Here is a 14611-nt window from a genome sequence, read left to right as displayed (position 1 = left end):
TCAAGCGAGTCTCCTGCCTCAGCCTCCCGAGTAGCTGGGACCACAGGTGCCCGCCACAACGCCCAGCTATTTTTTGGTTGCAGCTGTCATTGTTGTTTGGCAGGCCCAGGCTGGATTTGAACCTTCCACCTTGGGTGTATGTGGCTGGCGCCTTAGCCACTTGAGCCACAGGCGCCAAGCCTACTTCATTTTTTGAGATAGGATTTATCTCTCTCCTCCCAGCTAGAATACAGTGGTGTCATCATAGCTCATAGCAACTTCAAATTCCTAGGCTTGAGCGATCCTTCTGCCTCAGCCTCCCAAGTAGCTAGGACCACAGGCATCACCATGCCCAGCTAAGTTTTCTATGTTTCGTAGGGCTGGGGTTTTGCTCTTATACAGGCTGGTCTCGAACTTCTGGCCTGCCAAAGTGCTAGCATTACACGTGTGGTCACTGTACCTGGCCCTGTACTCTTCTACATTTTAAGAAGAGATCCAAAGACTTCTTGAAATGCTATCATCGTATTTTTCAGCAGAGGAGAGAGCTCCTGACCGCTTTTTCTAGTTGCAGAAATGACTTGCTGCCTCTAGCAGTCCACATCTTTTTCTCCTTACTTTTTATTTTACTACATATCTGAGAATATTTTCCTAATCTGAATCTACTTCTAAATAAGTTTGCACACTCTGCTTCAACTGTATGTTAAATTACATTTGTGAACCTGCTACAATTGCTATGGCAGCAGCAGAAAGAGCATCAGAGATTTAAAAACCTAGAGAGGGGAGGGGTTTAAAGCACATGCACTTGGAAACGTCATAAAGAACTTCATGACAGTGAGAGCATTTAAATCCTGTAAACAAGTTCCTAAAGATGGGAAAAGGCTACTTTTTCCTTGGAGTTAAAAACATCATTTAAGAAAGTTTAAATATATTAAGCAAAGGAGTAGACTATGATCTTATAATCTTCCTGATTTTGTGGTTACTCACCCTCAACAATTTGGTGTGTATATCTGAAATTTCACCTAACTCTGCTGCTTCCAGGTTGATCTTCATCAACTTTTCATATCTGTATGAAAAGAAAGTCACAAAAAAATTAAACAAGTGTAATGAATACATAGTTTTTAAGGATGTTTTAAAAATTATTAGTTTTATCATAACCATTTAAGAATTAAACATTCACTCAGAGTCTATAAGCCAGTAGGTTCTAAGAAAACCTTAATGCTTTCCTGAAGAAATTTTATGGACTTCTACTTACACATTTGCTGATTAAGAGGTAAAAAAGAAAAGGGCACAAGTAATCTACTGTCAGTAAGACAGCAGAAATACTAGATTTCAGAATTCATGGAGGTCAATAGCAAATACTGACTTCACTGCTCATAGTTCATCTCTAGTACAATTAGTATAATCTAGAACGAAAGTCATTTAAAATATTCTGTTTCAAAAGACATTTCACAACTGGGTAGAGTGGCTCACACCTGTAATCTGAGCACTTTGAATGGCCAGGGAGAGCGCATCACTTTAACCCAGGAGTTCAAGACCAGCCTGAGCAACATAGCAAGACCTCATCTCTACAAAACAAAACAAAACAAAACAAAAATTAGCTGGGCATTGCGGCATGTGCCTGTGGTCCCAGATACTTAGGAGGCTGAGGCAGGAGGAAGGGTTTGGGATTGCTGTAAGCTATGATGATGCCACTGCACTGTAGCTGGAGCAACAGAGTGAGATCTTATTATTATTATTTTTTAAAAAGACATTCTCTGAAATAAGCTTAGTAAGAGTAACGTAAAAGTTAGTTCCTAAACTTCTAAACATACTACCCGAAGGCCGCCCTCGAGTACCACTTTCTGTCTCCTTTGTTGACTCCAGGTTTTGCATGTCCCCTTTCAGAGCTCCGGCTTTGCAGGCAGAGCCAATGCTGCTCTCTCCCTCTGCCTTCCTCTCCACACAGGCTGGGAGAAGACACTACTGAAGAGATGGCTTCATTCCCCTGAGAAACTGGAATTTCTCCCTGAGATGAAGTAACCTCTGGCCCAAAGCTGCTCTTTAATACAGACACACAGTCTGCCATGCAGGCCGAGGATAAGTAATGAATCAAACAGAAATGGAGCAGTTAACATTTTAACCACCAGCACAGGGAAGTCATCTACTCACACTTTCACGGTTTTTTCAATGTTTCTGATGCAGAAATCTAACGTGATCACAACTTCTGTCTTTTTGTGAACAGTTTCGTTGTAATCATCTTTAACTAATTCACTAAAAAAAAAAAAAAAGATTCCTGTTAGTTCATCTAAGATATTTCTCCTTTGTTCTTGTCTTCCACACTGTAGCACTACTGTTCAATCACATCTTATGACAACATTCTTATTATAAAAGCCAATTCACATTTTTTGGGTGCTGTTACTAAAAGCATCTCAGACCCTTATATGTATCTAGGGCATTGACATTTTCACAAAGCATTATGACTTACTAAGGCCCATAGTTTAGAAGCCCAAGCCATCAAAATTATATTAGGGTGGAGAACCTGCCACCTTCTAATTTCAAGATTATTCTTTTTTAAGCATAAAAAAAGAAAAGCTTAATCTTCCTCTGATGCACATTTTTTACTGAAAAGATCTGTTCTGTGAAATTTAGATTCAGTTAAAGGCCACACTTCAGGATTTAGAAGGCCACAGGTTCCCTATCCCACGGCATATGTACACAGACTGAGCAGCCCTATTCTGAAATCGGAACTCGGAAATGCTCCGATGAGCACACTTCCTCTGAGCGTGACCTCTGAGCATCATGTTGGTACGCATTTCCAATTCTGGAAGGCTTTGAAGTGGGGATATGGATGACAGAGTAACACAGAATCCCAGGGCTGCCAGTCCACATCAGGGAGCAGCAAACAAGGCCTGCTTTTATATATCCCGTGAGCTAATATTACAGTTTTTACAAGTTGTAAAAATGAGCCAGGCATTTTGGCTCACACCTAGGAATCAACACTCTGGGAGGCTGAGGTGGGAGGACTACCTCAACCTGGGAGTTTGAAACCAGCCTGGGCAACCCAGCAAGACCCTACTCATCCCAAAACATTTTAAAACATCAGGTGAAGTGGTATGCACCTATAGTCCTAGTGCCTCAGAAGGTTGAGGCAAGAGTATTTCTTAAGCCCAGGAATTTGAGGTTACAGTGAGTTACGATGCACCCCAGCCTGAGCAACTGAGTGAGACCTCACTTTTTTTTTTTTTTTTTAAAAAGAAAGGTTTATAAACAAAGTGGTTAGCCAGGTACAGTGGCTCATGCCTATAATCCCAGCACTCTGGGAGGCTGAGGTGGGAGGACCCCTCGAGCTCAGGAGCTCAAGACAACCTTGAGCAAAATCAAGACCATGTCTGTATTAAAAACAGAAAGAACTAGCCAGCATGGGGTGGCCACTGTAGTCCCAGCTACTGGAAAGGCTGGGGCAGGGACTAGGCTGCTGCCACAGCACTCTAGCTTGGGTGACAGACAGAATAAGACTATCTCAAAACAAAACAAAGAACCCCAAGTGGTCTACTTTAAAACTATTTTTTCCATGACTTACTAAACTACAAAATAATAAAAACATCATGGATCAGTGAGTGGGGTAGATAACAAATAGCAAGAAAAAATGAAAGTAAAGCACATTTTGATTTTCCAGGAGAACAGTAAAAACGAGGAGCCTGCCTAGTGGTTCTAGAAAAGCACAGGCTTAGAGACTGGGTTTGTGAACCAGGGAACGTGAACACAAGAAAGCGCGGGCTCAGAGACCGGGTTTGCGAACCAGGGGACGCGAACACAAGAAAGCGCAGGCTCAGAGACCGGGTTCGTGAACCAGGGAACGTGAACACAAGAAAGCACAGGCTTAGACACTGGGTTTGCGAACCAGGGAACGCGAACACAAGAAAGCGCGGGCTTAGACACTGGGTTCGCGAACCAGGGAACGTGAACACAAGAAAGCGCGGGCTCAGAGACTGGGTTTGTGAACACAAGAAAGAGCCTAAGAAAGTGATGAGAATGATGAAAGGATTCTTCATTATTTTTGGAGAATCGAGGGTATGAGGTGGTGCAAAGCATTAAAGCCCACGCGCCATGACAAGAGTCCAGAAAACAGTGCTCAGCATCTGCAGGCCACAGGACATCCCTGTGTGTACACGATTCACAAACTCTGAATGATGTAGAACTATAGCATAATTATTAAGAGAGATCCCTTTATTTTCCACTTTTATCAGATGGAAAGATGGCATCAATAGATCATGAAAAGTAAAAAGAGGTAATCCTTACGTTGCTAGGGTCACAGGAAGAGAATCCTTAACTAGATGATCAATATTTTTTGTTTTTTTGAGAGAGTCTTGTTCTATCACCCAGGCTAGAGTGCTGTGGTGTTAGGCTAGCTCATGGCAACCACAAACTCCTGGGCTCAAGCAATCCTTCTGCCTCAGCCTTCCAAGTAGCTGGGACTACAGCCACATGCCACAATGCCTGGCTAATTTTTCTATTTTTTAAATAGAAATGGGGTCTCACTTTTGCTCAGGCTAGTCTTGAACTCCTGAGCTCAAGGAATCTGCCCAGCTCGGCCTCCCAAAATGCTAGAATTACAGGTGGGAACCAACTCACCAGGCCCAAGATTCTGATCTAGAATAACTATATAAAATGATTTAGTAAAATAAAATTAAGTGTTTAAATTACCAGTCAAGGTGAGGTTCTGCTGGGCGCAGTGGCTCACGCCTGTAATCCAAACATTTGGCAGGCCGAGGCAGGCGGATTGCCTGAGCTCACAGGTTCGAGACCAACCTGAGCCAGAGCGAGACCTTGTCTCTAATAGGCAGGCGCTGTGGTAGGTGCCTGTGGTCCCAGCAACTTGGGAAGCTGAGGCAAGAGAATCACTTAAGCCCAGGAGTTTGAGGTTGATGTGAGCTATGATGCCACAATACTCTACCGAGGGTGACACAGTGAGACTCTGTCTCCAAAAAAAAAAAAAAAAAGGTGAGATTCTATTTACATGAAATGTACGGAACAGACAAATTCATCAAGTTTACTGGTGGTTGCCTGAGGCTGGGAGGTTTGGCGGGCAATGGGGAGTGAATGCTAATTGGTACAGAGTTACTTATTTCAATAATGAAAATGTCCTAAAATCAGTAGTGATGGCTGCGTAACTCTGTGACTGTACTAAACCCCTCTGAATTGTGTGCGTAAACAGGCAAATTATATCTCAATGATATTAAAAAAACCTGAGTGTGCACTTCATTTGGGAAAAGACAGTGAATGGAGGGAGGTTCTGAGGACTTAAGCCCTAGAAAGTATAAACTGTACTGGATCAGAACAAGCAAAGCCTCCACGCAGTGAGACGCGACAAATCGAGGTCCCTGAAGAGGAAATCACTTGCTGCCACATCACACAGTGCGGCACAGGGCGTATGCTCAGACACGGTTTGTCCTGTCTCACAAGTTCTGCCTATCGGCAGTGGGCTTTAGTTTATTCACAGACTGCGACCATCACTACTGGCCTCAAAACAGCTGCTGAATGTTTCTTGTTGTTGTTGTTGTAGTTGCCATTGTTGTTTAGCAGGCCCAGGCTGGGTATGAACCCACCAGCCTCGGTGTACAAGCCAACAACAGCTGCTGAATGTTTCCCCATTAAATGTGAAAATATACGAGGACAGCCGAGCCCCTGACCCTAACCAGTCTGAGAGGTTAAACGCCAAGGATGGGGCAGCTCCCAGCTTTTCAGTGAGGTCTACGTGAAGAACAATTTTCAAAACTTGGTCACTTACATCAACCATCGCACCCCCTTCCGCATCAACTCCTGGTAAAGCAGCAGGGTGCTGGCGGTTCGGCAGGAGTAACACACAACCCCTGTAACTGCCTGGGGAAGAAACGGAAAACCAGTGTTTGGTGCTAACTGTGGTACAGAGTCAGAAAAACTTTTACACAGAATTTTTCAAGCTTATACATTTCTATGAGGCTAATCAAAAACATAACACACATAAGCCACTAATTTCTAAAAGCTAAGAACAAATATTAACATAATAAATATTTTAACCTTAATATTATCTAAACATGGACTGTCTCAATAAGAGATTTTCAGTAAGAGAATGAGTTACAGAAGGAAAGTAAATAAAAACACAAAATGACTTGGAAAGCACATCAATTTAAGCAAATAACTTTCCAAGTCACAAAGATGTATATAAAGACACAATATATTCTATTGCTTTCACTACTGTTAGGATAATTTAAATCCAGATATTTAATACTAATTCAATTCATCACTAACCTTGGCCATGCTAGCGTCCCCGTCTAAGTCATAACGTGGATGTACTTTAGGAAGAGAAACTGAAATATGGAGTGAAATACTTAAAATGAGAAATACACTTTGAAAAAATTACTTCATTCTTTGTATAACAAAGAGAATATCTGAACGTTAGTGGCAAAACTCTACATTGGACTTTTCCTGGTTTTTTAAAAAAATGAATTGAAACATAAATGCACATTCTCTAACAAATTACCCTCTCAATATTTCTCAGGAGCTTCATTTTTTCCTAAAAGATATACCAACACAGTTGGTCTCGGTGGCTCACACCTATCATCCCAGCACTCTGGGAGGCTGAAGAGGGAGGATTGCTTGAGCTCAGGAGTTTAAGACCAGTCTGAGCAAGAACAAGACCCCATCTCTACTAAATATAGAAAAACTAACTAGGCATTGTGGTGGGCACCTGTACTTCCAGCTACTTGGGAGGATGAGGCAAGAAGTTTGCTTGAGCCCAGGAGTTTGAGGTTGTTGTTGAGCTATGATACGGCACTCTAACCAGGGTGACAGAATGAGACTCTGTCTCAACAAACAAACAAATATATATATATATATATTCCAACACAATGAGCCTCAAAGGTCTCTTTAAATTTAAATCAAATCCCAAAGTTCAAAGAGTAATATAAAAATCTGGGTAATTCACTTTTTCATATATATAAAAATATATATATTCTAACACAATGAGCCTCAAAGCTTCTCTTTAAATCCAAGTCAAATCCCAAAGTTTCAAAGAGTAATGTAAAAATCTGGGTAAATAATTTTTTCCCATCAGTAGAATGAGTAATTTAAAAGACTCCAAAAACACAGATCTAATTTTTCTCAGACTCTAAAGCTTGGCACGATATCCTATACATACTGGACGCAATAGATATTTGCTTAAATTTATAATACAAAAGGTCTTTTTGAAAGTTAGCAAAATACTTCAAGCAGAGTTACAGTAAAATGTACATGACAAACTACAGTAGGACCTCCTGACCCCCTCTCTATACTGACCACCTCAATTTGACCTGATTTTCACAGAACAGACATGCACCACATGAGTGTATCAGGACAGCAGGCCTAGTTCCTCTGTATGTTGACCAGTCTGTTATAGTCCGTCCGGTGGTTACCTGACAGAGGTGTTTTACTATTACATGAAGCAAAATATTTAAAGTCAAATTATGTCTACAAGGCTTTTCTACCTTACAACCACTCTCAACTACAGTAATTTATGACATTTTAATATTTGTGAAAGTCCTACATTAATGTCATCACTGACTTTTTGAAGATGACGATCATTTCCATGATGACCGGTTTTGCTTTTTTTAACATGGCTAGTAAGAACAAAAGAAACATTCCAACTTACTTTTTTCATATATTAACCCTGTGGTACTCAGGGGTTCCCGGCTTACTACAAAGATGGGATTGTCCTCAGTAGTTTTAGGGAAATGCTGGGCCAGTCTTCCAGGCTCGAGGACTAAGCGTCGTCCTTCATAAATAAGTTCTTGATTTGAAGAAATAATTTTGGTTTGTTTATACACCAGTTCATGAAATACAGTAGCACTGTATAAGAAAATGCAAAAGGACAACGTAACTGGGGAGGAAGTGAGAGGTACAACTGTGTTATCAGGATGAGTACGACAACAGCAGCTGCTAATCCGTTACTGCCAAGATCCGGAGCAGCCCACACAGCACTGCATTATTACTATGGATACCACCGTCCATTAAACTGAAGATGTGATGTAATGTGTTGGTAATCTGTCCATAGTCCTCAATTAAAAAACATCTTTGTGTTAGGACACCTGTGTTAATATATATACAAAATTCTCAACATTTAAAAATGGGAAGACAGCACAGCAGAGAGGTTAAGAGCACTGACTTACGCCAGATGCCTGCATTCAATTCCAGGACCCGACTTGCAGAACTGCTGTGAGGATTTGATAGTGTAAGTATAACAGGACTTGCAATATGACTATATGTTTGTTAAATAAATAAATAAAACCAAGTATTTTAAAAATGACATTTTTGGGGAATGACAGATTCCGCCTGAGTAGATCTATGAAGTCCAAGAAACATTTCAGCAGCAATATTGTAATCTAGCTTTGCCATAAGCCTCTGCTTTGAGTGCTACTGTATTTCAACAACTAGTTCAGGGTTTGTAATACAAACCAAGTGTATTTTTAGAATAAAAATAGTGGCCAGAACCTAACTATGATGCATGTTTTTCTTTTTTTTTTTGAGACAGAGCCTCAAGCTATCCCCCTGGGCAGAGTGCCATGGCTTCACTGCTCACAGCAACCTCCAACTCCTGGGCTCAAGTGAGTCTCCTGCCTCAGCCTCCCAAGTAGCTAGGACCACAGGCGCCCGCCACAACACCCGGCTATTTTTTTTGGTTGCAGCCATTATTGTTGTTTGGCAGGCCCAGGCTCGATTCAAACCTGCCACCTTAGGTGTATGTGGCTGGCGCCTTGGCCGCTTGAGCCACAGGCACCGAGCCATGTTTTTCTTTTCTGGAGACAGAGTCTCACTTTCTCAACCTTGGTAGAGTGCCGTTGCATCAAAGCTCATAGCAAACCTCAAACTCTTGTGCTCAAGCAATCCTCTTGCCTCCGCCTCTGAATTAGCTGGGACTACAGGCGCCTGCCACGATTTTTAGAGATGAGATTTCACTCTAGCTCAGGCTGGTCTGGAACTTCTGAACTCAAGCAGTCTATTTGCCTGGGCCTCCCAGAGTGCTGGGATTAGAGGTATGAGCCACCACACTTGGCCACTATGATGCATGTTGATTCAGGCAAATAAATTGCAAAATAAATAATATATTATAATCTAATGTTATATTGATTTATATTCATGTTATGTTTATATATTTAGATGTTAATTATCTAAAAAATTTTAATTATTGATTTTATACCTTCATTACAGTAAGGACCCCTTATTGAGTTTTATAAAGTATCAAAACTGCTATTTGAATTTAGTCAAAACATAAACAAAGGTATATAGAATGGGTGTGGTATTTTTTCCCCTTCATTTTATTTATTTATTTCTATTTTTTATTTGTGAGGTAGAGTCTCATTCAGTTGCCCAGGCTAGAGTGCCCTGGCATCATAGCTCACAGCAACCTCAAACTCCTGGGCTCCAGTGATCCTCGTGCCTCGCTATTTCCCCTTCATTTAAAAAAATGTGCTGAGATCATTGTAGATTCACAAGCAGTTGTAGGAAATCACACACACAGATGCTGCGTCCAGCTGCCCCAATGGTGACATCTCTCACACTGTAAAGTATCACCAGCAGGATAGTAACAGTCACTGCCCTCTACCCAACCCTGCAGGTCCCCCATCTTACACACACGCGCATGTGCCCCTGCACACGGCAGCCACATGTGGGCAGGAATAGATCAGAGAAGGCACCGCGGATGACGTCCCTTCTGCGTGGTCAGGACAGAGTGCACCCCCAGACCAGACGGTGCAGTCCACACACTGAGGCTGGGTGACACCCCTGCTGCATGCACAGGACAGAGGGCACCCCAGAACAGACAGTGCAGCCCACAAACCAAGGCTACGTGCTACCTGGCCTATTGCTCCTGGCTACCAACTTGTACAGCTTGTTCTCATACTGAATGCTGCAGGTAATTATAACACAATGGTTAAGTATCTGTATATCTAAGCATAGAAAAAATACAGGGAAAACACAGTATTATCATCTATGAGACCACTCTTATCATATACATGACTTGCTGTTGACCAAATGTCATTACGTGGTCTGTAACTGTATTTAGTTAAACACAGTTTTATCACACTGGTAGATTAAAAAAAAAAAAATCACATGGGTGTGTGTTTTGTTTATATGAAACAAACATTGATTCTTTCTCCAGCACCAAGTACTTTATGCTACATACGCAAGTAACTACATGACCTATATTTAAAACTTAGGCTTTAATACTTTTAAAATGACAGGATAGCCAGACACCTGTAATCCCAGCACTCTGGAAGGCCAAGATGGGTGGACTGCCTGAGTTCAGGAATTCAAGACCAGCCTGAGCAAGATCGAGACCCAATCTCTAAAAAATAGCTAGGCGTTGTGGTGGGTGCCTGTAGTCCCAGCTACTCGGGAAGCTAAAGCAAGAGAATTGCTTAGCCCAAGAGTTTGAGGTTGCTGTGAGCGGTGATGCCACCGCACTCTCCCGAGGGTGACATAGTGACACTCTGTCTCAAAGACAAAAACAAAACAGGGCGGTGCCTATGGCTCAAAGGAGTAGGGCGCTGGCCCCATATGCTAGAGGTGGTGGGTTCATATCCAAGCCCTGGCCAAAAACAGCAAAAAACCAAACAAACAAAAATACATATATACACACACAAAACCCCCCCCCGAAAAAACCCTTTAAGATTTACCTGTACATTTTAGAAAAGTATAAAATCTTTTATTCCAAAGATAAGTAGAAAGGAAATTACCAAGCACCTAAATATAACTATCTTTCTCTTTCTGCCTTCCCTCTCTCTCCTTTTTAGACAGGGTCTCACTCTGGTGCTCAGACTAGAGTGCAGTGGCATCGCTGTAGCTCCCTGCAGCTTCAAACTCCTGGCTCAGGATGCTTTGGCCACCAGAGTACCTGGAACTATGGTGCACACACCCAGACAATTTTTCTATTTTTTGTAGACAGGGGGTCTTATTCTTACTTAGGGTGTCTTGAAGTCCTGGCCTGGCCTCAAGGTGTCCTTCCACCGCAGTCTCCCAAAGTTCTAGGGTTACAGGTGTCAGCCACCATGCTCAGCCCTTTTATGTTATTAAGATATTATGCCATTCTGTAATTAGGTAATTTTCTGGGGGTGGCACCTATGGCTCAGGCGGTAGGGCACAGTCCCCATATACCGAAGGTGGCAGGTTCAAACCCAGCCCTGGCCAGCTAAAACAGCAATGACAACTGCAACAAAAAGAAAAAAATAAATAAAATAAAATGCCATATTTAAAAAAAAACGAAGAAGGTAATTTTCTGAGTGGGAAGTGGGTGCCTTCGGTGAAACTGAGGTATCTTTTCTATTTCTTCTAACTTAGGAAAATATTTATTATACAACATAATATGTTGATACAAGAAGAAAATACAAAGAGATACTTACGTATTATAGCCGTGAATGTAAATCTTATGAGCTGTCATTTGTTGCAGTGAAAAAACATGAATTATCATTCGGTGAAGTATATCACTAGTTTCGGCAAAAAACTGGTCAAAACCCCAACATTTTTCTTGATCTGCTTCAAGGATATTTGCAAGAACAGGGGTAAGCAGCACCTGAAGACCCCTAAAACAGTGTTGAAAAAATTAGCTGAAGACTGAGTTTGCTATACTGCGCCCAGGTAGAAATCATATTTAACAACAAATCAAAGGAACTGCTATTACTGCAGATTAGATTAATTAAAAATTAAAATGTCGGCTCGGCACCTGTGGCTCAAGTGGCTAAGGCGCCAGCCACATACATCTAAGGTGGTGGGTTTGAATCCAGCCCAGGCCCACTAAACAACAATGACGGCTGCAATCAAAAAATAGCCAGGCGTTGTGGCAGGCGCCTGTGGTCCCAGCTACTTGGGAGGCTGAGGCAGGAGACTCGCTTGAGCCCAGGAGTTGGAAGTTGCTGTGAGCTGTGATGCCACAGCACTCTACCCAGGGTGACAGCTTGAGGCTCTGCCTCAAAAAAAAAAAAAGTCAGCTTTTCAGAAAGCCAGGCAGCCTGCATTTAATATCACCTAGGTAAATCAAGGACTATATCATTTTTATGTAATTTAACCTTCACCGATTATTTTGATTCTCTCCTTTCTAAGTTTCCTCACTGTTCTAAACCTTGTAACACTGTAATTTGTGGCTACGCAGGTGAGATTGCTTGATATCCCAAAAGGAGTATTTCCTACATTATACTTTCAGACAAATCACTATTATCATCCTGAATTTCTGCTCTCCAATACGATGAATTTCTCTTAGCAAGCTAGTTGCATGATACATTTTATTTTGAAACTTTTACTTTCTACTTTTAATTTCATTTTCTTTTTTTTTTTTTGTTTGAGACAGAGCCTCAAGCTGTCCCCCTGGGTAGAGTGCTGTGGCATTACAGCTCAGTGCACCCTCCAACTCCTGGGCTCAAGCGAGTCTCCTGCCCCAGCCTCCCAAGTAGCTGGGACCACAGGTGCCTGCCACAACACCCGGCTATTTTTTAGCTGTGGCTGTCATTGTTGTTTGGTGGGTCTGGGCTAGATTCGAACCCGCCACCTTGGGTGTACGTGGCTGGTGCCTTAGCCACTTGAGCCACAGGCACTGAGCCGATTTATCTTAATTCTTTCTTTGTAATAACAGGACTCTTATCTGACAATATAATTTTTTGAGTTCTGGCTACTAAATTAATCAAGATTAACATGAACATTTGAAACGCTGGAAAAAGTACTACAGAACCATTATTTCTTACCTTTTGGGGATAATATTAGACTTTGGTGTTTGTTTTTGACCACTCCAGTTGAGAACTGTATTCATTTTTATACAACTATCTGTGGTCTGTCGATATTACCTTGGCATCTTTTGGTATTTTTTTTTTCTTCCTAATGTGGGATTCCCACATTCGGAAGAGTTTGCAGTGATTGACCAGTGATTGGCAATCTCAAAAATAAATGCCCTGTGCCTTAAAAGAGATCTGGGGAAATTATTATTATTTTTAGAGATAGAGTCTTAGTTTATTGCCCTCAGTAGAGGGTCGTGGCATCACAGCTCATAGCAACCTCCAACTCTCTGGGCTTAGGCGAATTCTCTTGCCTCAGCCTGTCAAGTAACTGGGACCAGAGGCGCCTGCCACCACGCCCAGCTATTTTTTGTTGCAGTTTGGCTGGGGCCAGGTTTGAACCCGCCCCGCTCAGTATATGGGGCTGGTGCCCTACCAACTGTGCCACAGGCACCACCCGGGAAATTATTTATATAGCTCAGAATAAATCTTTTCATCACATCAAAGGCAAGTATCACGCATTGAAGCACATACTTTAACAACATCCAGCTAAATCAAAATCAAATTATACTTCAGTATTTGAACATCTGTGATTTCAGGCAACAAAGATTTCAAAGACTACAGTGCACAAGACATGAATTGGGTGTGCACATCTACCGAGAAAGGCTGCAGGAGACAGGCATGTCTCCACTCCAGTCAATCGGCCCATTTTCTGCTTTCTGTACTCCAGATATCGCGCCAGAAGGCTTCCCTGTAATTATTTTATACCTGGAAAGAAATACAAGAAGAATAAAATAAGCAGTTTATTTTGCATGGCTTATTAATAGGCTTTGCAAAAGAATTTCCTTGGCCAGGTGTGGTGGCTCACCCCTTAATCCCAGCACTCTGAGAGGCCAAGGCAGGTGGACTGCCTGAGCTCATGGGTTCCAGACCAGCTGGAGCCAGAGAGACACCCCATCTCTAAAAACAGTCGGGCATTGTGGAGGGTGCCTATAGTTCTAGCTACTTGGGAGGCTGAGGCAAGAGAATTACTTGAGCCTAAGAGTTTGAGGTTGCTGTGAGCTGTGATACCACAGCATTCTACTGAGGGCAACAAACTTAAGACTGTCTCAAAAAAAAAGAAAAAAAAAAGAACTTCCTTAATTGCAACTATGTACTAGACAAAACTTTGTGATTGATGTTCACATAAAACAAACATAAAAGATCCATAAAACAATAAAAAAAAAACTTGAATCTGACTGACTGAAGGAGAATACTAGTTGTACAATTATTTTATATATAATTAATTTTTAATTGGAATCTCAGAGTGGCTTATAACAGCACCTTGATGTTTACAATAAAAATATTAATTTTTCCATCTGAAAAAATCAAGCAAACAAAAAATAAGTTATGTCACAGAATGCTTTAGGCCATGAATAAAACCATCTAATTCCTATCACCCATATTATCCAAAGGCATAATGGGACTATCAAATTTCTGCAGAATGAACAATACTATTCTTTTCTTTAAGGAAAGGTACAGCTATACAAAGCACCATATCAGGAAGTCTTTGTTAAAAAATATGTACAAATATAGAAAGAGATACAAGAGCAAAATTATAAGCCAAATTTCATTTGATTCCTGATGAAGAAAGAACTGAAACCAGAGAGAGCTGTGGAAGGAGGAGACACTGCCCTGACCCAGCAAGGCAGTGAGGGCCACCCTCCAGGGTCCATCCAACCCTCCAGGGTCTATCCAACCCTCCAGGGTCCACCCAACCCCCCAGGGTCTATCCAACCCTCCAGGGTCTATCCAACCCTCCAGGGTCCACCCAACCCTCCAGGGTCTAACCAACCCTCCAGGGTCCATCCAACCCTCCAGGGTCCACCCAGCCCTCCAGGGTC

General features: G+C 41.9%; 1 protein-coding gene across 2 annotated transcripts in view; it reads right to left on the bottom strand.

The window, feature by feature from the left end:
- TBK1 (TANK binding kinase 1) overlaps positions 1–14611 on the bottom strand; it is a 49415-nt gene that overhangs the window by 12482 nt on the left and 22322 nt on the right. For both annotated transcript variants that reach the window (XM_003798528.3, XM_023518405.1), the window contains exons 7-13: positions 13386–13496; positions 11370–11549; positions 7625–7821; positions 6247–6305; positions 5747–5838; positions 2128–2229; positions 964–1042 (exon numbers count right to left, since the gene is read on the bottom strand). In XM_003798528.3, the coding sequence (XP_003798576.1) occupies positions 964–1042; positions 2128–2229; positions 5747–5838; positions 6247–6305; positions 7625–7821; positions 11370–11549; positions 13386–13496 (820 nt within the window). The remainder of the gene's footprint in view (positions 1–963; positions 1043–2127; positions 2230–5746; positions 5839–6246; positions 6306–7624; positions 7822–11369; positions 11550–13385; positions 13497–14611) is intronic.

The sequence above is a fragment of the Otolemur garnettii genome, unplaced genomic scaffold, assembly GCF_000181295.1.
Source record: "Otolemur garnettii isolate 467f Iridium unplaced genomic scaffold, OtoGar3 scaffold00138, whole genome shotgun sequence".
Classification (NCBI taxonomy): Eukaryota; Metazoa; Chordata; class Mammalia; order Primates; family Galagidae; genus Otolemur; species Otolemur garnettii.
The sequence above is the reverse complement of the archived record's forward strand: the minus strand, read 5'-3'. Positions and strand labels throughout refer to the sequence as shown.